Source organism: Miniopterus schreibersii (assembly GCF_964146895.1).
Source record: "Miniopterus schreibersii genome assembly, chromosome: 2".
Classification (NCBI taxonomy): domain Eukaryota; kingdom Metazoa; phylum Chordata; class Mammalia; order Chiroptera; family Miniopteridae; genus Miniopterus; species Miniopterus schreibersii.
In genome coordinates, this window is record NC_138102.1 from 21441132 (window position 1) to 21462970 (window position 21839).

Consider the following 21839-nt stretch of genomic DNA (forward strand, 5'->3'; position numbering starts at 1 on the left):
ATCAAAATGTTTTGATAAAGTCCTCAGAGAAAAAATAGGCATTGTTCCTGGTATAATTAAAGATTTCTTAAATGATATAAATAAAATCTATATAAAGAAGAATATAAGTGTATTACATTATGATTAAAAAACTACTAAATAGAGATTTGAAGTTACAGCAGGACAGGCTTTTTCCCATTCCTTCCACTATGTATAGCTAAAAACCCTGGATGTTATATAAACCTAAGAATATTTTGAAAGCTTGAATGAAAAAGCCAGACCAGCTAGGGACCTCAGAACCCAAGGAACAACATAGTAATGAGTTCCCTTTTCTTCTTCATATAACCCAAACTGAATACTAGAGAAGCCAGCAATTCAGAAATGCTAAATGGCATAGACCAAACATAGTCATCAGGTAAGCCTGACTTCTTTAGCCAAAGGAATGGCCTAGCAAAGCAGTACGCTTTTAAACGGTAACTGTTCTATTTCTGCTAAATCACAAAGAGAAACCACACCTCCATTCTTACCAGGAGAGTATGAGCAAAAGACTAGTGGAGAGCCTGTACTCTCCTGACTCTTGCAGTAATTAGGAACCCTTTCATCTCAGGTGTTAGTGGAACCTATACTTCTAAAGTTACCTGAGAATAATGAGGCAGTGTCCCTTTCCCCACCTCCAGAGCCCTGAGGAGAACTGCTAAAAGAGAAGGTTTAAGCAGGATTTAAAGTCTCATAACAAAATATTCAAAATATCGAGGTTTTAATCAAAAGTCACTCATAATTCCAAGAACCAGCAAAATCTCAATTTGAAAGAGCAGAAGAAAATCAACTAACGCTAAGTTGACATTGATGTTAGAAATACCCTCCAAAGAATTTAAAGTGACCATCGTTAACATGTTTCAATTAGCAGTTGTAAACATGCTTGAAACTAATGAAACAATAGAAAGTTCCAGCAAAGAGATAGAAGATATGAAGAAGAACCAACTAGTGGAGAGTGGGACAAAAGTAGGTTTACAGTTGTTTGGAAAATAATACAATGATTAATAAAACACAAAAAATAAACTCTGTGTTTCCTGTCTTCACAACTGTAAACATACTGGTGTCCCACCCTGTGTATTAAAACTCAGTGATGATGGTTTCAGAACTGAGTGGGGACAACAGAAATAATCAGTGAAGATAAAGATAGAACTCTAAAAGATAACCAGTTTGAACAATAGAGTGAAAATGGGGTGAAAAAATAAACAGATCCTCAGGGACATGTGGAGTTATAAGAAAAGGTATAATAAGCATGGCATTGCCATCCTAGATAATAGGAGAAAGACTTTAAGGATGGAAAAGTATTTGAAGAGACAATGCCTGGAAAGTTTCCAAATTTGGCAAAAGGCATAAACCCACAGATGAAAGAAGCTGAAAGAACATCAGATAGGATCAATCCAGTGAAATCCATGATAGGATACAGCATAATAAACATTTTGAAAATTAAAGACCTTAAAAGAAAGACCTTAAAAGTAGTGAGAGTGAAATTATATCTATGTACAGGAGTAACAGTTACAATAATGGAAATAAAACCATATGGGAACTGGACATATGAATGCTATAGAAGATTGCCATGCTAGTTAACTAGTTGTCTGTCATCTTACATAATAACGGAATTCAGCTAATGTTCTAGGGGAAATGAGCCATGCATTCAAAGCCCTCTGGTTTGTCACACCAGCCCTGGATGGCTTTACAGATTATTCATTTCTCTAGCAGTAATTCTCTGCATGGGAAAGTCTGGCCATTAGACCATGCCCAAATGGGCAATGTCCCCATGGAGGGAAAAGGGAAAGGAAAGGAAGGGAAGAAAAAAGGAAGGAAGGAAGATTTCAGAGAGGTCAGAAAGTTAAGATGTCTTTACCTCTCATTTAGTGTGGGTCCTATGTAAAAATTATCAATTTATTGATCTATTAATTGATGTATCCATGTATCTTGATTGATCAATTGGTTGATCAATACAAAAAGAGAGCAAAGTTATTTCTTATTTATCCACATGAAGAAAAGCATGTCTCCCTTATTATGTAATAGTAAGTCTAAATAAAACTCATAAATTTTCTTTTTTTAAAAATATATCTTTACTGATTACAGAGAGAGGAAAGGAGAGGAAGAGAGAGAGATAGAAACATCAATGATGAGAAAGTCATTGATCAGCTGCCTAGCCTGCAACCCGGGCATGTGCCCTGACCAGGAACCGAACCCGGATCGCCTGGATCCTAGGTGGACGCTCAACCACTGAGTGATGCCCGGACGGTCAAAACACTCATAAATTTAATTCTGTAATACTAAGTGAACAATAAGCTACATGGAGATAAGCATTATTCCAGCATTGCAAGTTTCCTTAATATTGATTGTGATAGAAAATGTCTTTGAATTTTTCATTTATAAGTCTTAGAACAGGAGAATAGTTTATCAAACTGATCCTAGACATGTGGGTATTCTAGAAGATATAAGCACTCCTCAGCACATGCATTTCAAATTTGAAAAATAATATGTTTGGGGCATGTAAATGTCTAAAAGTATGCAAGCTAATCAATTAATAAATAAAATTACACAGGACTATAAGAAAATATGCTTACATAAACAGGCATTTTCCATAGGAAATATGGTTTTAGTTATATAAGGATTTTTTTTTTTTTTAACTGTATGACTGTTTCTGGGACACTATTTGTGTCTCTTGTTCATCTTATATGCTAGTTTATATTCAAAATAAAGAGCTTCTGCACAGCAAAAGAAACCATCAACAAAATGAAAAGGGAGCCCATTGTATGGGAGAACATATTTGCCAATGACACATTGGATAAAGGGTTAATATCCAAAATATATAAGGAACTCACACAACTTAACACAAGGAAGACAAACAATCCAGTTAAAAAATGGGCAAAGGACCTAAATAGACACTTCTCTAAAGAGGACATACAGATGGCCAAGAGACATATGAAAAAATGCTCAACATCGATAATCTTCAGAGAGATGCAAATAAAAACCACAATGAGGTATCACTTCACACCTGTCAGAATGGCTACCATCAACAAATCAATGAACTACAAGTGCTTCAGGTGGGTGTGGAGAAAAGGGCACCCTGGTACACTGCTGGTGAGAATGCAGACTGCTGCAGCCACTTTGGAAAGCAGTATGGAGTTTCCTCAAAAGATTAAAAATTGACCTGCCATTTGACCCAGTGATCCCAATTCAGAAAGGAATATATCCTAAGGAACCCAAAAAACCAATCACAATGAATTTATGTTCATAGCAGTGCAATTTACAATTAGATCTGGAAACAGCCCAAGTGCCCATCAGTAGATGAGTGGATAAAAAAGCTGTGGCACGTTTACACCATGGAGTATTATGTGGCTGTAAGAAAGAGGGATATTTTATCCTTGGTACAGTACGGAGGGAACTAGAAAGTATTATGCTAAGTGAAATAAACCAGTCAGAGAAAGACAAATACCACATGATCTCATATGTGAAATATAATAAACAAAATAAACTGATGAACAAAATGGATCCAGAGACATAGAAGCATGGAACAGACTGAGGGATCTCAGAGGAAAGGCGGGAGGAGGGAGTGGGTGGGGAGACATTAATCAAAGAACTTATATGTTTATAAGCATAACCCATGGACACAGACATTGACATGGGGAAAGCCTGGGGGTGGAATGGATTAAAAGTGGATTGGATCAGTTCAGTGGGGATAAAAACAGGATGTCTGTAATATTTTCAATAATAAAAATAAAGAAACTTAAAAAAAAAAAGAAAAAACTAAGTAAAAATGCATAGAAAGTGCTAAGACAGTTCCTAGCTCATTACGAGTGATTGGTACAAGTTGGCTATTTTTGTGCTTATGCCAATTAGTATTAATAAACTCACAGCTCTGCTCCCTCAAGGGAAAAATAGTATCTGATTCTCAATATTTCATATTTGATCAAATAAGTTATTTTATTGAATGATGCCATAAAATCCAGATTCATATGTTTTTTCAATAGCATTTTCTTTTTATTGTTGACATCATTGCAAGTGTCCCCTACCCCCCACACTTGGCTAACCTCCAGCACCCAGCCCCTGCTTCCCCCTTTCTTGGCCTTTACCAAATTATTGTCCATGTCCATAGGGTATGCATATATATTCTTTAGCTATTTCCTTCCCCTTCTTTATCCAGTCACCTCCACCCCCACTGCCATTAGGCACCAGCCATTTTGTTCCGGTATTCATGCTTCTGGTTCCCTTTGTTCCTTAGTATATTTTGATTATTAGATTCGATGTATTAGTGAAATCATATGGTATTTGACTTTCTCTGACTGGCTTATTTCACTTAGCATAATACTCTCCAGGTCCATCCACGCTTTCTAAAGGGTAATAGATCCTTCTTTTTTACAGCTGCATAGTATTCCATTGTGTGAATATGCCACAGTTTTTTTAATGCACTGATTTGGAATGTATCCAGATTTTAGCTATTGTAAGTAATACTGCTCTGAACATAGGGATGCATATATTCTTTCTGATTGGTGTTTTGGGATTCTAAGGTATATTTCCAGAAATGCGATTGCTGGGTCAAAAGGCAGTTCCATTTCTCATTTTTGAAGGAAACTCTATACTGTTTTCTATTGTGGCTGCACCAGTCTGCATTTCCACCAGCAGTGCACAAGGGTTCTCTCGTCTCCACATCCTCGCCAGCAGTTGTTGTTTGTTGATTTATTGATAGTAGCCATTCTGGCAGGTGTGAGGTAATACCTCATTGTAGTTTTTATTTGCATCTCTTTGATAATTAGTGACCTTGAGCAATTTTTCATATGTCTGTTGGCCATCTGTATGTCCTCTTTGTAGAAGTGCCTATTCATGTCTTCACCCATTTTTTCATTGGATTGTTTGTTTTTCTGGTGTTGAGCTGTATAAGTTCTCTATGTAGTTTAAAAATTAACCTCTTCTTGGATGTATCATTGGTGAATATGTTTTCCCATACAGTTGGTTCTTTTTTCATCTTTTTTTGATGGTTTCTTTTGCTGTTCAGAAACTTTTTAGCTTGAGGTACTCCCATTTGTTTATCTTTCCTGAGTTTTTCTTGCCATTGGAGACATATTGGCAAAAATATTCCTGCAAGAGATTTCTGAGATTTTACTGCTTATGTTTTCTTTTAGGATGTTTATGGTTTCGTGACTTACATTTAAGTCTTTTATCCATTTTGAATTCATTTTTGTGTATGGTTTATGTTGATGGTGTGGTTTCATTATTTTTAAAATACCTATCCAATTTTCCCAGCACCATTGATTGAAGAGACTGTGTTTACTCCATTGTACGTTCTTGCCTCCTTTGTCAAATGTTATTTGATCATAAAGGCATGGGTTGATTCCTGGACTCTCTGTTGTGTTCATTGCTCTATATGCCTGTTCTTGTACCAGTACCAGGCTGTTTTGATTACAGTGGCCTTGACTACAAGTCAAGTATAGCTTGATATTGGTATTGGGATCTCTTCAACTTTGATTTTCTTTCTCAAGATTGCTGAGGCTATTTGGGATCTTTTTGGGTTCCATATATATGTTTGAAATATTTTGTGTAGTTCTGTGAAATATGCCATTGGTATTTTAATAGGAATTGCATTGAATCTATAGATTACTTTGGGTAGTATAGACATTTTAATGATGTTAAGTCTTCCAATTCATGAACATTGTATATGCATCCACTTGTTTGTATCTTCTTTAATTTTTTTTTTTTTTCATGTCATATAGTTCTGCAAGTACCATTCTTTTACCTCCTTGGTTAAGTTTATTCCTAGATACCTTTTTTTTTTTCTTTGTACCAACAGTAAATGGGGTTGTTTTCTTAGTTTTTCTTTCTGAAAGTTCATTATTAGTGTATAGGAATGCCTCTGATTTCTGAATATATTAATTTTGTATCCTGCAACTTTGTTGAATTTATTAGATCTAATAGTTTTTTTCATGAATTCTTTAGGGTTTCCTATATACAATATCATGTCACCTGCGTATAATGCCAATTTTACTTCTTCCGTTTCAATTTGAATGCCTTTATTTCTTCTTTTTGTCTGATCGCTATGGCTAGAACTTCCAGTACAATGTTGAGCAAATCAGATGCAGCAATACGTTAAAAAAATAATATACCATGATCAAGTGTGATTTATTCTGGGATGCAAGATTGGTACAATATACACAAATCAATAAATGTGATACATCACATAAACCAAATGAAAGATAAAAATCACATGATCATATCAATAGATGCAGAAAAAGCATTAGATATAATCCATCTCCTATTTATGATAAAAACTCTCAGTAAAGTGGGAATAGAGGGATCATACCACAACGTAATAAAGACCATGTACAAAAAACTTACAGACAACATCAGGCACAATAGGCAAAAACTAAATCTGTTTTCCTTAAGGTCAGGAACAAGGTAGTGATATCTGTTTTCACCACTTTTATTCAACAGATTACTATGTTTTACATATAGGTACCTACAAGTTTTGTGCATCTGTCTTGTACCAAGAACAATTGCTCAGCTCTTTACACTTAATGTTTTTCATCATTGTTGCTTGTTTCTAAAATTGTAGGTTTGTATGTCTCGAAAATGCGTACAAATTTCAAGCTTAATATCATCACGACCATGTAATTCGACATTACTGTGCGGTGGACATGGCGTACGTAATAATTACTCTATTTTTATGTATAGATATTTTTAAAAAATCATGTCAATAACGTTTCCAGGATAATAAATAAGGTTCAGAATTATTTGATGTGGAAATTTCTTATGGAAAATTGCACTCAAATAAGGAAAGCAGTTTCCATTTTTTTATACATATATACATGAATTATGTGTTTAATCAGAATTTTATGTCTCATGAGTTAAGCTTTGAACTTTAGAAAAATGCAAAATAAAACAAGGTATTATAAGATCAAGATTGTAAAATTTTGGGAATAGATTTATTAAACATAGTACATATGCAATTATATATACATATAAAATTGTTTATTATTGAGTGTTTGTTACTGAAATATATTTACACATGCACAATATATTTATATTACACATATTTTTTATAGTCTAATATTTTTGTGAAAGCAGAGTTTCTTGTCTATTCTGATCTTTTCCACCCTTTCATGGCTTCAATTTGTTGCCTGTATGTCTGTCCCACACTATATTTGAAGTCATTCACTACTGGAATTTGGTACAATGTTAATTTTTACTTAATTATTATAAATAGTAGTGCAATGGACATTGTTATACATTCATCTTTGCATATTTATATGATTTCCTAAATTGTTAACAATAAAATCTGATAGGCCAAATGTATGTACCATTAATATTTTCTGTAATATTGTATTGCCTTCAAGAAACAGTATACCAGTTTTTGCTCCCACTTTTCATGTATGAAAAGGTGCATTTCCTCTAATTCTGGCCAGACTAGTTTCTCTGTTCTTTAATCTCTTCTACCATGGTAAATCTATTGTTAATTTGCACTTATTTAATAATTAATGATACAGTTCTTAATTATGTTTGTATGGTCATATTTCCCATTTGCATTTCTATTTGCCCACCCAATGTGCAATTATCTACTAGGTTATAGAAATTTTGGAAACTTTGGAAGGTTTCCAAGCATGCCTTTGGCTTTACATGTGTGACTAGTGTCTTCCACCATATTGATGCTTCATATATTATATGAAGTAACCCAGGAAAGAGCGTGTCTGTGTGTCTTGATTCAAAATTTTCTCCCAGATAACTTAAATGTCCTATTATTTACAGTTTATTTTCTGATTCTTCTCTTCTTTATTTAATTTTATTTCAATTTTTGCATGACCCTACTTCTAGATTCTCTAGTCTGCTTCTGACCCTTCTTTCAATTCCTTCACCAGCTCACATTTATAGATATTTTCTAGCAAAATAATTTTTTGCTATTTATGTCTGTTTAAGCAAGTTCTTCCTTTAGTTTTTTTACTCCCATATTTTTTTTGCTAAAGGTTGGCTCTTCTCTTAACTATTTTTTTATCCACCACAATTCACAATAAATTTAAACTCCCACAATTTTATAACATCTAGCCTCATAATGTTATGCCCTTCTAGAATAAGATATTTCAGTTGTATCCAATATGTTACCTACTTTTATTTAAAAACACAAGAGACAAATAATAGAAAATCTCTGTGACATTTAAAAAGATGCTGCATGGACATTTACTTTATTAAACTTTATTTTAGAATTATTTGCACATTAAAATAAACACTATATGTAATATACTAAATTATAATATTTAATAATGTACACTGACTAACAATGACAAATAATGCATTTAATTTTTTATTGTATAATATTGTTATTTTTCATTTGGTTTTGGTTTTAGGTTTGCAACACTAACAACCATTGTCATTGTGACGCTGGATTTACTCCTCCATCTTGTGAGTTAATACCATCATCACCAGGAGGAAGCATTGATGATGGGTTTTGGCTTTTATCCGAAGGTTAGTATCTTGATCGGTGTGTTCCAACAGAACTTTCTGCACTTACAGAAATGTTCTACATCTCCTCTGTTGATGTGGCTGTTGAGCACCTAGCATGTGGAAAGTGCAACTAAGGAACTAAAATTTCCATTTTATTTTACTTTATTTAATTTAAACTTAAATAGCCATTTGTGGCTACTCTGTTACACAGTGCAGCTCTACTCTAAATGATACTGTCAATAAAAATTTTATATACACTTTTAATTCACATCTAGACGTGAACATTTTAATAGGTGTCTCCTTAATTTTAACCACGGTTACCCAAACATTTCTATTTATATGGCAGAGTTTTCTTGATTGGTGTTATTAAATTATAGAATAGGGGATAGTTTTGTTATATAGTTTATATTCCAAGGATCTTAACTATTATGATGTGCTAGTTCATAACTAAGTTGCATTTTTAAGTTAACCATTCTGTATGTAGAAAGGTAAAAATGCTCAAATCTTTCACACCCATAGCACATGGAGAGTAGATGGTATAAAACACTTTTCCATTTATTTGGTGAACATTCATGAGTAAATGTAGTGTATTTGGTTTTTCTAAACCTCACAATGTATAAATCTCATAAGAGTTTCATTCCATTAATATCTTGCAATCATCGGCACTTTTGTTTTATATTTCATTTATATATTATGTTATAAAACTGACGATGCATTATTATTTGCCTTAGGTAGCTAATAGAATGTTAAAGATTTTTAAATATAAATATTTACATTTGCCCACATATTTACTGTTTTTTAGGGCTTTTCAGCTCTTCCAGCAAATTCAGATTTCCATATGGGTCATTTCCTTTCAGCTTGAAAAACTTCCTTTTGTATTTCTCTTTTTTGTATCTATCTTGCAGTGACCATATGTTTCAGCCTTTGTTTGTCTTTATTTATTTATTTTTTAAATTTCAGCCTTTGTTTGTCTTTAAAATGTTTTTAGAATGTCTAAATTCATGAAGGGTATTTTCACTGGAAGTAGATTTCTAAGTTAGGAATTGTTACTCTCAGCAGTTCAAAGATGTAATCACATTGTATCCTGGCTTCCATTTTCTGATGAGAATACAGCTGTCATTCTTATTATACATTTCAATAATATAATTATTCTTTTATTCTTTGTCTGAGTTTCGGATTTATTTTCTATATTTCATTTTCTACAGTTTCACCATGATTGACCAAGATGTGTTTTTCTTTGAATTTATCCTGTTTGGGTTGGCTGAGATTCTTGAATCTGTAGGTTGATGTATTCTTGGAAATTTTGAAAAATGTTTTAGCCATTTTCTCTTTTTCAATATTTATTTTTTATTAAACATATTTGGCTTTTAAAAAAATGTATACACATTAAGATTTGTGGTATTCAATTCTATGGATATAGGAAAAATGAACAGACTTTTGTTCCCATCAATTGTCACATGATACACAATAGACCTATCAGTTCAAATCCTCCCTCTGGCTTTCCCTTTGCAGTGGTCCCCTAGTGTTAATTCCTAGGAAACAATGACCTGTTCTCTGTCCCTAGAGATTTCTCTTTTCCAGAATGTCATATGCATTTGAGATTCATTCCTGTTGTCATATGTTTTAATAGTTCATTTATTTTTATTTTTAACCTGCCTTGTATTGAAAAGATGTCCTCTAGTTTGCTTATAGACTCACCCATTAAAGGTTATTTGTGTTTTTTCAAGATTTTGGCAATTAAGAATAAAGCTGATATAAATGTGCATGTAGGATTTAATATAATTTATGTAATATACTTATAGAATATACATATATGTATAGAATATACATATATTCTCACTTTTTGATGGGTAAACACCTAGTAGTGAGATTGCTGGGTCATTTACTAAGTGTATTTTTTTTTTTTTTTAGTGCGTGGACTGTTAATTTTATAAGAAACAGCCAAGCTATATTCAAAACTGGCTGTACCATTTTTCCTTCCCCCCATTCATTAATGAGAGATACAGTTTTTCTGCATAGATATATGCCCTTCATAAACACTTGATGTTGTGGGTGTTATTGTTGTTTTGTTCAATTTTGTTTTTCCAGTTTTAGATGTGTAATGATGTCTAATTGGGCTTTTACTTAAATTTAAGTTAAAATAATGACAGATTCACAGTAAATTGCAAAGAAAGGTAGGAGGAAGTTCCGTGTACCCTTTAGTCAGCCTTCATCAATGGAAACACTTTCAAATTGGTGTAGTCACCACCACAATGAAGATGCAGAACTGTAGTTTAGTATCATCACTAAACTAGTATTATTCCTTTTTACAGCTACACTGACCTTTTTTTCTCCCCTTCCTAACTCTTGGCAACCATTAGACTTCTCTGTCTCCCTAAGTACGTTATTTAGAGAATGTTATATAAATGCATTCATACAGTTTGTGTCTCTTAAAGATTGGCTTTTTCTCTTGCATAAATTTCATGAACTGAATGTAAGTTGTTGCATATGTGAGTACTTCATTTTTTTTAAGTTGATAATTAGTATTTCTTTGTGTGGATGTATCAAAATTTAATTATTCACCCACTGAAGGACATTTGGCTGGCTGCCAATTTTTAACTATTATGAATAGATCTGCGATGAATACTTATGTGGAATATTCTGAATAAATGTAATTTTTTAAATTCAATGGGAAACATGCCCAAGAGTGAAATTGCTCGGTTGATACTAAGCCTTTTATAGTTACATTTATTTTTCATATTTTTATTGATTTTAGGGAGAGGGAGATAGAAACATCAATGATGAGAGAGAGTCATTGATCAGCTACCTCCTGTATGCCTCCCACTGGGGATTCAGCCCACAAACCCGGGCATGTGCCCTGACCAGGAATCGAACTGCACTCTCCTGGATCATCGGTTGATGCTCAGTCGTTGAGCCATACTGGCCGGGCACCTTTTATAATTTTAAAAGTAACTGCCAAACTGCTCCAGAGTGGCTGACCATTTGACATTTACATCAAAAATATCTGAATGACCAACTTTTGGCATTCCCACCACGTACTTTTAAGCCATTCAATTCGGTGTATAATAATACCTCATTGTGGTTTTAATTTGCACTTCCCTAATGGGTAATGATGTTAAATATATTTAATATGTTATTTTGGCATCTTTATATCCTTTTTTTAGCAAAAAGTCTCTTCTGCTCTCTCTTTCTCTACATTTGTCTGATTTTAAATTGTAAAATGTCTTCCTCCATCAATACTTTTTTCTTTATCACTATGGCAGTAAAATAAAATTTCTAAATTCTCAATTGTGTTCAATAGAAGCTAAAATAATGAAAGAATTGACTCCAAAGCTCTTTTGGACCTTCTTTGAAGCTATTATATTTCTTTGGGCAACAAAATCAGAAAACTGAAATTTTCCAATGGAATAAAATTGGGAACCCAGACATAAACCCTCATGTATGTGGACTAATGATTTTCCACATGATGCCATGTCCGTTCAGTGGGAAAAGGACAGTCTTTTCAGCAAATGGCATTGGGATGGTAAATAGCAACAAGCAAGAGAATAAGCTTGGACATTTACTTAAACCATGTAAAAAAATTAACTACAAATGGATCAGAAATTTGAATGTGAGAGCTAAAATTATGAAATTCTTTGAAGAAAACAGCAGAAATATGCAAAACTTTTTGGTTTTGCAATAATTTCTTGGACATGTCACCAAAAATAAAGAAAACAGAAGTAGATACATTTGAATTTACCATAATTAAAAACTGTTTCCAACAAAGAGCACTATCAACAAAGTGAAAAGGTAGACCAGGTAATGGGAGAAAATCTTTGCAATTATATATCTGATGAAATATTAATATCCATAATATGTAAAGAACTCCTATAACACAACAACAATGAAACAACCCCATTAAACAATTCAATTGTAAACATTTATCCAAAGAAGGTACCCATATGGCCAGCAAGGACATGAAAAGATGCTCAGTATCACTAATTGTTAGGGAATTTTGGGTCAAACCTACGAGATACTAATTAAAAACTAGTTGGATGGCTGTTGTCAAAAAATTGAGAAAATGCTAAGTGTTGAAGAGGATACAAAGAAATTGGAGCCCCTGTGTACCATTGGTGGAATATAAAGTTATTATTATGCAGCCTCTGTGGAAAATAGCGGAGTAGTTCATTAAAAGATTAAACACAGAATTACCTTATTATCCTGCAATTCCAGTGCTAGGTATATACCACAAAGTATCGAAACCATGACCTCAAACAGACACTTGTACAGCCACGTTCATACAGTCTTATTCACAATAGACAATTGGTGGAAACACCCAAATGCCCATTCACAGACACATGGGGAAACAAAATGTGTTATATTCATACAATGGAATATTACTTAACTTTAAAAAGGAATGAAATTCTGGCATAGGCTACAACATGGACGGAACTTGAAGATGTTATGCTAACTAAAAAGCCAGTCACACGCTGGATGTGATACTGAATGATTCTGCATTTATGAGGTCATTAGTCAAATTCAGAGAGAGAAAATAAAATGGCAGTTTTCAGGGGTGGTGGGGAGGGGAAAATGGCACATTAATGTTTAAAGGATGAAGAGTTTCAGTTTGAGGTAATAAAAAGGCTGAAGTTTTATGGTGGTAATGGATTTACAACAATGTTAATGTGCATAATGCCAATGAATGTACACTTAAAGATGTTTAAAATAATAAATTTTATTTGTTGTGCATTTTACCACAATAAAAATTCAATTAGAAGAATTCCATTTTGATATCACCAAAAATAATATAATATTTAGAAGTAATGTTATGCAAAGATGTATAAGATACACACTGAAAGCCAATTATATTATTAAAAGATCTAGATAAATGTAAAGACATCTAATGTATTGGAAGTCTCAATATTGTTAATGCAAAATTACTTCACAAATTGAGATAAATATTCAATACAATCATTAACAAACCCAAGTTGTCTTTTTTGCAAAAATTGACAAGCTGATCCCAGAAGGCAGGCAGAAATTCAAAACTAGGTTTTCAAGAAAATTTGAAAGTGAAAACGTATTTCTCAATTTCAAAACATATTACAGAGCAAAAAGAATTGGCAGTGTGGTACTGTCCTAAGAATAAGGATAACATATAGCTCAATGGAATAAAAAGCTGAGTCCAGAAATAAATAGTCATTAATTAAAATCATTAATTTTTGACAAGATGTCAAGTCAATTAAGTGGAGGATAGAATGGTCTTCTCAACAAGCAGTGTTGGGAAAAGTAGGTATCAACATGCAGAAAAAGAAGTTAGATTGATACATCACAACCTCACAAAAAAAATAACGAAATGGATCATAGATCCAAACAGAAGAGCTAAATTTATAAAACAGTACACACAAGTATAGTTTTGTGACCTTGGCATAGGCTATGTTATAGAAGACACCAAAGCACAAGCAAAGAAAGAAACAAGAGGTTGATTTAACTTCATTAAAATTAAGAACTTTTGTACTGCAAAGGATATAACCAAGAAAGTGAAAGACACTACAGAATGGGTGAAAATATTTGCAAATCTTTTATCTGCTATGCAACATTGTGTATCCAGAATACATAAATAACCCTTACAATCCATACAAAACAACCACCCAATTAAAAATGAGGAGTTTAAGTAAACATATCTCCATAGAAGATATAAAAATACCTCATAAAGCCATGAAAATGTGCTCAACATTTTAGGAAAATGTAAATCAAAACCACATGAGATACTCATTTGCCCTCCTTTGGTTGATTATAATAATAATACAGGCACCATGTTATTAGTGAGGATGTGGAGAAATTGGGATGTTCTCGGTGCTTTTTCCAGCACTGCTCAAGCTCTAGTATCTCATTTTCAATCTCAACTCAGCAGGAGCTGCAGTTTGGTTAGCTTCAGGTTGTATCTCTACCAAAGGACACCTGGGAGGCTATCACAACACTTCCGGGGTCCCTAATCTACAGAGCAATTGTCTCTCCAGTGCTGCACCCTGCAGATCCAGCCATTTCTGCTGCTGTGAACTCTGTCCTTTGCCTCCTTACCTCTGTGAAATGCTATACTTTGCCTAGGACTCTAATTGTCTGCTGAGATCAGCAAATTCTCCAAAGGTAGAACTGAATTTTCATAAAGTCAACATCAGATTTTCCTTCCTTCAGGTATAGTTTTGCATTTCCTGTTGACTTCCAGAAATCATTTCCTTCATGTAGATTGTCTTGTTTTATATTTTTATTGTAAGAGAGCTGGATTGGCACCATTTAATGGAAAAAGTCCATCATAGCTAAAGTGGAAGCCTTACCATTCTTCCTTAGGGTAATGGACATCTCTCAATTCAATAAGTAGGTGCAATTTCTTTAATTAGCCTTTAGTACATGAGAAGAAAGATCTACTTCCAATACGATATTTTGAACTTGGACTAATGGAGAACTGACCTTTTCTGATGGATGTAGCAGGGAAAGGAGAGTTTTAAAAGTCTTGAGTTCTACCATAGTGTAAGACTGCTGCCTATTTGCATGATTTCAATATTTTTGCATATACTTGACAATTTATTTCCTCTAATACATAAAACATTCTGAATCACTTTATTTCAGTTAAATCACTTCTTATCAACATGTAATTGGACTGTGTGTGTTTTAAAGTTATTGAACTTTTCTCCTACTTGGGGCATTAATTTTGTTTACATTTAATGTTATCACAGTTATGTTGGTGGTAATTCTGATTGCTTAATTTAGTTTTCTGTATTTTAATTGTCTAGATTATTTCTTTTGTTAAATTGGACCAAGTTTCCATAGATTTAAAAATTTTTCAGAAATGTCTTCTAACACCTAGGGAATATCTATTTTTCTAACATAATCAAAGTTAAGACAATATCACTTTATACAGATAATATGAAAACTTAACCTAGTTTACTATCATTAATTGTGCTTTACAATTCACCTTCAGTTATGTCAATAATTTTTCATTAAATCATTTTTTTAAATGGTTCTTTTGTATGTTCTATATTTTCAATAGAAGAAACTATTAGGTAGTAATATCAATTTCATATGTGCTCAGCAGCAGTTCACAGAAGGGAATATGATAAAATGTATTAGAATTAAAACAAAAATAAAAATTATACATGTAATGATTTAAAATAAAGTATGAGAGTGATATTGATATATGTAGAGTGACATAATTATGTAAAGCACTTTATGGCAAAGTTACAGAATATTGGAAAATACTATTAAACTTAATTTTATTCATTCCATGACTGCATTATTAGAATCACAAATTTTTATAAATTAAAATTCTAATATGCTTTGAATATAATTTTTGAAAATGTTAAATGGTACTCTCATGTTTTCAGGAAAAATTGTAAGCTTGCCTATAAAAGAACCACGTACTGCTGCTCAAAAAAATGGTCTCTTTATCAGTTTCTGCATTTTTCTAACTGGCCTTATGTTAATTGCCATCATTGCTCTTAAATGGAATAAAATGAAATTTTGGAAAAGAGAGGAAACAGTAAGTGAAGGGTAAGTAAACTTATTACTTCTCATGTTTATATTAAAATGCATTGTGAGAAGAATTCAAATGTAATTCAGGATATTACAAGCAGAAATTCTGGGATGGGTTGGATTGATTTGTCGAAATATTGAGTCTTAGTATATAATTTTATTTTTTCAGATTTCAGGCAGGTAGGTATCCTTCATGTGCACATGGGCCCAGGGACAACTGAAGCTACTCAGTAAATCCTCAGTGCCTTTCAAATAGAAAACTACTTGGCTATAATTGTTTTAGGAGGTTTTTTCTATTTTCCAAGCAACCCCACATTCTGGTATACCAAGGAGATCAATAGAGATACGGAAGCAAATTTTGTGTACAGTATATGTAGAAGTTAAGAAAAATACAAGATAGCACAGAATGAGGGAGATAACACAGGATACTGCCCAGTTTATACATAATTAATATTGCTCACGTGTTTCTGAAGTTAGAATTAAGGTACTTGCACAGCTTTTTTCTTTAACAGTAACACCAATACACACTGCAACTTGATTAGTGACTATTCAAGAAAATGAGAATGCAGCCTGGCCGGGCGAGGCTCAGCAGTTGAGCGTCGACCTAGGATCCAGGCCATAGGGGTTCGATTCCTGGTCAGGGCACATGCCCGGGTTGTGGGCTGCAGCCGATCAATGACTCTCACCATTGATGTTTCTACCTCTCTCCCCCCTTCTCCTTTCCTCTCTCTGAAATCAATAGATATATTTTTTAAAAAAAGAAAAGAAAAGAAAATGAGAATGCAGAATGAAATATAAATAAGTGGGTCTCTTTATTCCATGATAAAGGAAAGTGGTTCTCTTTCTTACTTTTGGAGAGATAAATAAAATAATGATAGAAAATCTTCGTCAACACGTCGATCTCCTAAGTTAGTTAATTTTATTTATAAACAAGTTAGAAGGAACTAGTTAAATTCAGTGTAGTATTCTGCCTGATTGATGTAGACATTTACATAATCATCAAATTATTATAAATTGACCTGAATGAATATCTGGCCTAAGTCTTCTTGTGTCTTACTTAAGACTTCTTGGACAAATCTGAATAGTTGCTGGAAGTAAACCTGACTTTTAAATGAGATGTTGTAATAGGGAATGACTGATCATAAATAACTAAAACTGGTCATGACAGTCTAAGTGTTAGAGCAACACTAGGTGGGTTCAGGGTTGCAAGGGTAAGAAATGATGTAGCCCGGCTGGGCGTAGCTCAGCGGTTGAACATCGACCTAGGATCTAGGTGATTGGGGTTCGATTCCCAGTCAGGGCACGTGCCCCGGTTACGGGCTCCATCAACGACTTTCTCATCACTGATGTTTCGATCTCTCTCTCTCCCTCTCTTTTCCTCTCTCTGAAATCAGTAAAGACATATTTAAAAAAAAAAAAAAGAAAGAAATGATGTAGAGCTGAAGCACCAATGGGCGGTATAATGAACTGCAGGTTCAGCAACTATGTCATTCCATCACTGTAAGGCTTTATGATTGACATCATCTCTTCTTGTGTCCATTACCTGAAAAATGACTGCTCTGTTTGCACATAGCAGAGGATAGCAATCTAAACTTTGTCTAGATTCGTTTTCAAGTAAAATACCAATAATCTGTTTCCAAACCAATGCCTTTTTATTTACATAATCAAGAGACAGGAGGAAGTGGGTGTGGAAGTGTGCCTAAAATCAACCTGTGTTCTGTCTGGATTTATAACCCTGAGTTAGGTGTTCCAACCTGACTTTATTACCCCATGGCCAAGGAACTGTAGTCACGTAGCAGAGACCTGGGCACCATGACATTTCTCTTCGACAGGAACTGTGTAGATATTGGAGTTTTCCAAAGAAAAAAATGAAGACTAAAATACCACCAAATGTAACTAAATGTAACTGAAAGACATAGAGGCCTCACTAATGACCTCATTAATGAAAGTGAGAAAGTTATTTACATAGTTTTTGATAGAAATATCATAACTGGAAAGGTAATAAGTTAAGAATTTGAGAATTTGCATGTAAATTACCTTTTTAACTTTGGAGGTACACTGTCATAGACATGTTAATATACCTATTGCCTTCCTTGTAGAGAAGATAGAGAAAATAGAGGATCATTTTTAGTTTAAAATTATATATGCTTAACATATTTAGTTGTTAGATCAACATTAGAAATATGGGATCACTGAGTGGAATATGGGAAGCAAAGCGGGTCTTGGTATAGATTGTTTGAGTAATTAGTATAAATATACCATTGTTACTTTTCTTGATTTTAAGATTACAAAGTTTCCTAAACATAAAACTAATGTTATTTCTCTTATACAGATCTATGTCAGAAGGCAGCAAGACTAACAGCAATGAGTCATACACAGAGTCAAAGGTGAAATGAAAGAATCAAACTATTGATAAAATAACATGCTGAAATAGTTTTTTTTTTAATCTTTAATAATACCTCAGTATGAGACCTATTTTTTCCGTTTCACCCTCATCACTCCTATTTGTCAATATCACATACTAAAACAAAAGCTAACTCAAGCATTGCTTTATACTCTTTAGAAATAGTTAATGTTAACAAGTATTAGAGATTTGTCAGCTGTTTATCTTCTTGAAATAGGAATGACTTTGGAGAGATTTAAATATATTCTTAAAATAGTTATGAGTTGTCATGTATCCTGCTCACTCACTTAAGGTTCCAGTTGGTAGAATTACATAGATTGTTTCCAAACATTTATATTTCTTCCTCATTAAGATTCCATGGTTATGGTTATTCTTGTTTCATAAATGAGAAAATAGACATAAGAATTTAAATAATTCCCCATGTGTATAGAATTTTAGGAATTCTTGGAGTTCGATTTTAAGACAATCAGACTCAAGGGTTCAAACTAATAATTCCACAATCTTGACTCATATAGCCTGATATGTGAATGCTACATGCACTCTCCAAGGCAGAAAGGCAATTATTTGCTATAAGATGGAATAAAGTAGGCATCTGCAAATATTTATCAAATTTTAACTTATATGTATAAAGAAACCATGATCTTTCACATATTAGACCTATCTCTTGGAGTACATAGAAGGATTCAAACATTCATCCAAGAGTGAGGTCAGAATTCATCCAGAAGCGTATGTGCCATTCTTCCGTATCTGAGTTTGAGAGAGTTAAGTCAATGGATCTGTTTCCTTATCTGCCACAGAGAACAAATTTATAACTCCTACCCTGAATGAAATTAATCTTATTTCTGACTAGACCTATCCCTACTTCTTCTTTAATTATTCTATGAAAATCCACATCTTAGGTGAGGATTTTGGCACTTGGGTCACTGTCTTCCTCTCACATCCTCCAGTCACAGTCCATCCTCATGCTGGGTTGTTTTCCCTTCAATTAATCGCTGCCACCCAACTTCAGTCATTTTATCCTAGAGCAATATACTTACTGATCTTGCCATTCCTCTGATTTCTTCAAACTCTTAAGTCATAAATGCAATAGTTTCCTTTGGTTTATATTTTTTTCTTGGTTTTTTTTTTTTTTTTTGCAGCCATCTTCTGCCACCACTACTTTATGGTTATTTTAAGATCTTGCCTCAAAAATTTGAAATAGTGGGTTAGGCAGTCAGTCCATAAGCAATAAACACATTTCATAAGTTGATCATATAGTGGATTGACATTGATTAATCAGATGGGAAAGATTAGGGCAGTAGGGGTAATTGGAAGAGTTGATGTTGATGAAGGAATTCGATAGTCATTTTTTTCTTAAATGGTTGACTAGGTAGGCCCAATTGAACAAGAAATATGTAAGCAAAGAATTGAAGGAGGTGAAAATATTTATCCAGTTTAGATATTAGAAAGACTCTCATGGACTTACAAGTTCATCTCACATGAGGCTTTAATTTAAATGCAAAGGATATGGCACAGCAAGAGAGAGTGCAGGCAAGTAATGGATGTCAGAGAGACACCTCATACACAAAGTCTCAAGGTTCCTTTTAAAAAGAATTTAAATAGCTGATCATCAATCTCACTGCCCTTATTTTGGCAAAGTGTGAAAGCAGACATCCATAAAGATAGAGCGTTTCCATTTCAGCTATAAATCAACGCTATATTACACAGGAATGCAGCTGGCAGAGCTATTCGTGCATATATCTGGGCAGGAGCTTTCCAAACAAGAATGATCCAATAGAAAAAAAGTCAAAATGTTTGATAAATAACAGTGATGCCAGTTTGTCTGGAGCAGAGTTAGCCAGAAGGCACATGACATACACTTTTAAAAGCTGTTTTATTGAAAGAAGCAAGGACAGAGACTAAAAGGAGAGAAACCAGTCAGTGAAGTACTACTGCAGTAACCCACGACAAAACAGAACGGCAGCTCAGAGAGCAATAGTAAAAATGGTTTTAGGAATAAATTCGTAAGGTGAACCAACAGAAGGCATTGACAGTTTGGATGCAAAGTGTAAAAAAAAGTACCTAAATGATGTTTATTGGTAAACATTGGAAGATAGGAATGCTAAGATGTAAACCCAGACCCGTTTCTAAATTTTACTCTTAATACATTTTAAAATTTATTTTAAAATTCATGAACATCGAGAGATAAAATCTACATAGGTAACCGTGAGCCAAGGCAAGTGTCTGGGGTGCCCTGATAAGGAGTTTACATTTCCTCATATATGAATGGGAACACGTCAGAGTATTTCCCAAGTGGTAGGAGAGGGATTTAGCATGGCATGGTGCTGGAATGAAGTAGGGGAAAGTTCAGTCAGATTCAGCCAGCACCGGAGATGAGCACAGCAGCTACGGGAGTAAGGAATACACAGGAAAGATGTGATGAGGGCAGGTTTGGAAGAGAAGATGAAAAAGTTTCGTGAGATGTAACAGAGGTAGAGTCAATTAAGTGGTGAGTGATGGATATATTTGGGGTAGAATAACAAAGGACTACAAAGACTTAGCCATTTCTGATACAGTGCATTAGCATCGCTTTTACTTATGACTGTATAGCAGGAAAGAGCCAGTTTGGTGCTGGAAGGACGCTGTGGAGGGGAGTGAAGGATGAGCTTGCTTTTGATCATGTGTATGTGGGTCACCTGCTGGAGAACTCTGGGAGTACTCCTCCTCTGTAGATAAAAATGGACCAATTACTCACAATTTATTTCTCACAGGTTTTTATTGTTCTTTTCCTCTCTGTTTCCTTGCTGGTGATTTTCTTTTTACCATGTGAAGCATAGAGACTATGTAAATGAGACACTTATAAATGCCAATGCATAATATATTTTTAATGTGTCTATCACAAAGGATGCAGGAAAAAGAAATGGGTTTACAAATTTCACAGAGCACAGACATAGGTTTTGGTGGTATAACCAGTGTCTTATTACACTAATTAAATGCTACCGTTGTAGGTGCATAGTAAAATTAGGCAGCTTTATTAAGTTACAACTTAACATTTCTGTTTTCTGTATTTCTTTAGATCAGTGACTAAGCAATAAGTCAAAAAGCCTTAGGTTGGAGAAAGGATATTACCAAGAAACTCACCATTAGCTGGTCTGATCCAAGAATGAAAAGAATCTGCTTTTCTCTCCTTTTGTTATGGCTTATGGCTTTCACTTTCACAAACCAAAATAAATCCTGTGAGCGAAAGTATGTAGGCCTGTGTCTGTTGATTCTTCTACAGGCTGTGACCCTTTAGTAGGAAATAAGCAGTTCAGCCTCTTTTGAACATGGGAGGCTGTTGCATCCCGAGGTGAGAACATTCCATTGTCCCCTGTGCTGCCGCCCTCAGGGCCTATGGCTGTGCTAACTGCTCCCATCTCAAAAGAGGACACCTACAGCCCTTACCTCCCCAGCAGCTTGTGATTCCCCTCCCTATCCATTGCAAGCTTTGGATTTGAAG

The 21839-nt window shown here is 34.1% G+C and overlaps 1 protein-coding gene across 3 annotated transcripts in view; it reads left to right on the top strand.

Moving 5' to 3' along the window:
* The window catches only part of LOC308553267 (A disintegrin and metallopeptidase domain 3-like), a 99285-nt gene extending 77697 nt beyond the window's left edge, over positions 1–21588 (top strand). For 2 of the 3 annotated variants that reach the window (XM_081129076.1, XM_081129077.1), the window contains 4 exons: positions 8355–8472; positions 15810–15975; positions 18290–18344; positions 21417–21577. In XM_081129076.1, coding sequence (XP_080985202.1) covers positions 8355–8472; positions 15810–15975; positions 18290–18344; positions 21417–21428 — 351 coding nt within the window. In that variant the 3' untranslated portion in view covers positions 21429–21577. Of the gene's footprint in view, positions 1–6571; positions 6659–8354; positions 8473–15809; positions 15976–18289; positions 18345–21416 lie in introns of all 3 variants that reach the window. The other variant, XM_081129075.1, reaches the window with a different exon arrangement.
* The last annotated feature ends 251 nt before the right edge of the window (positions 21589–21839 follow it).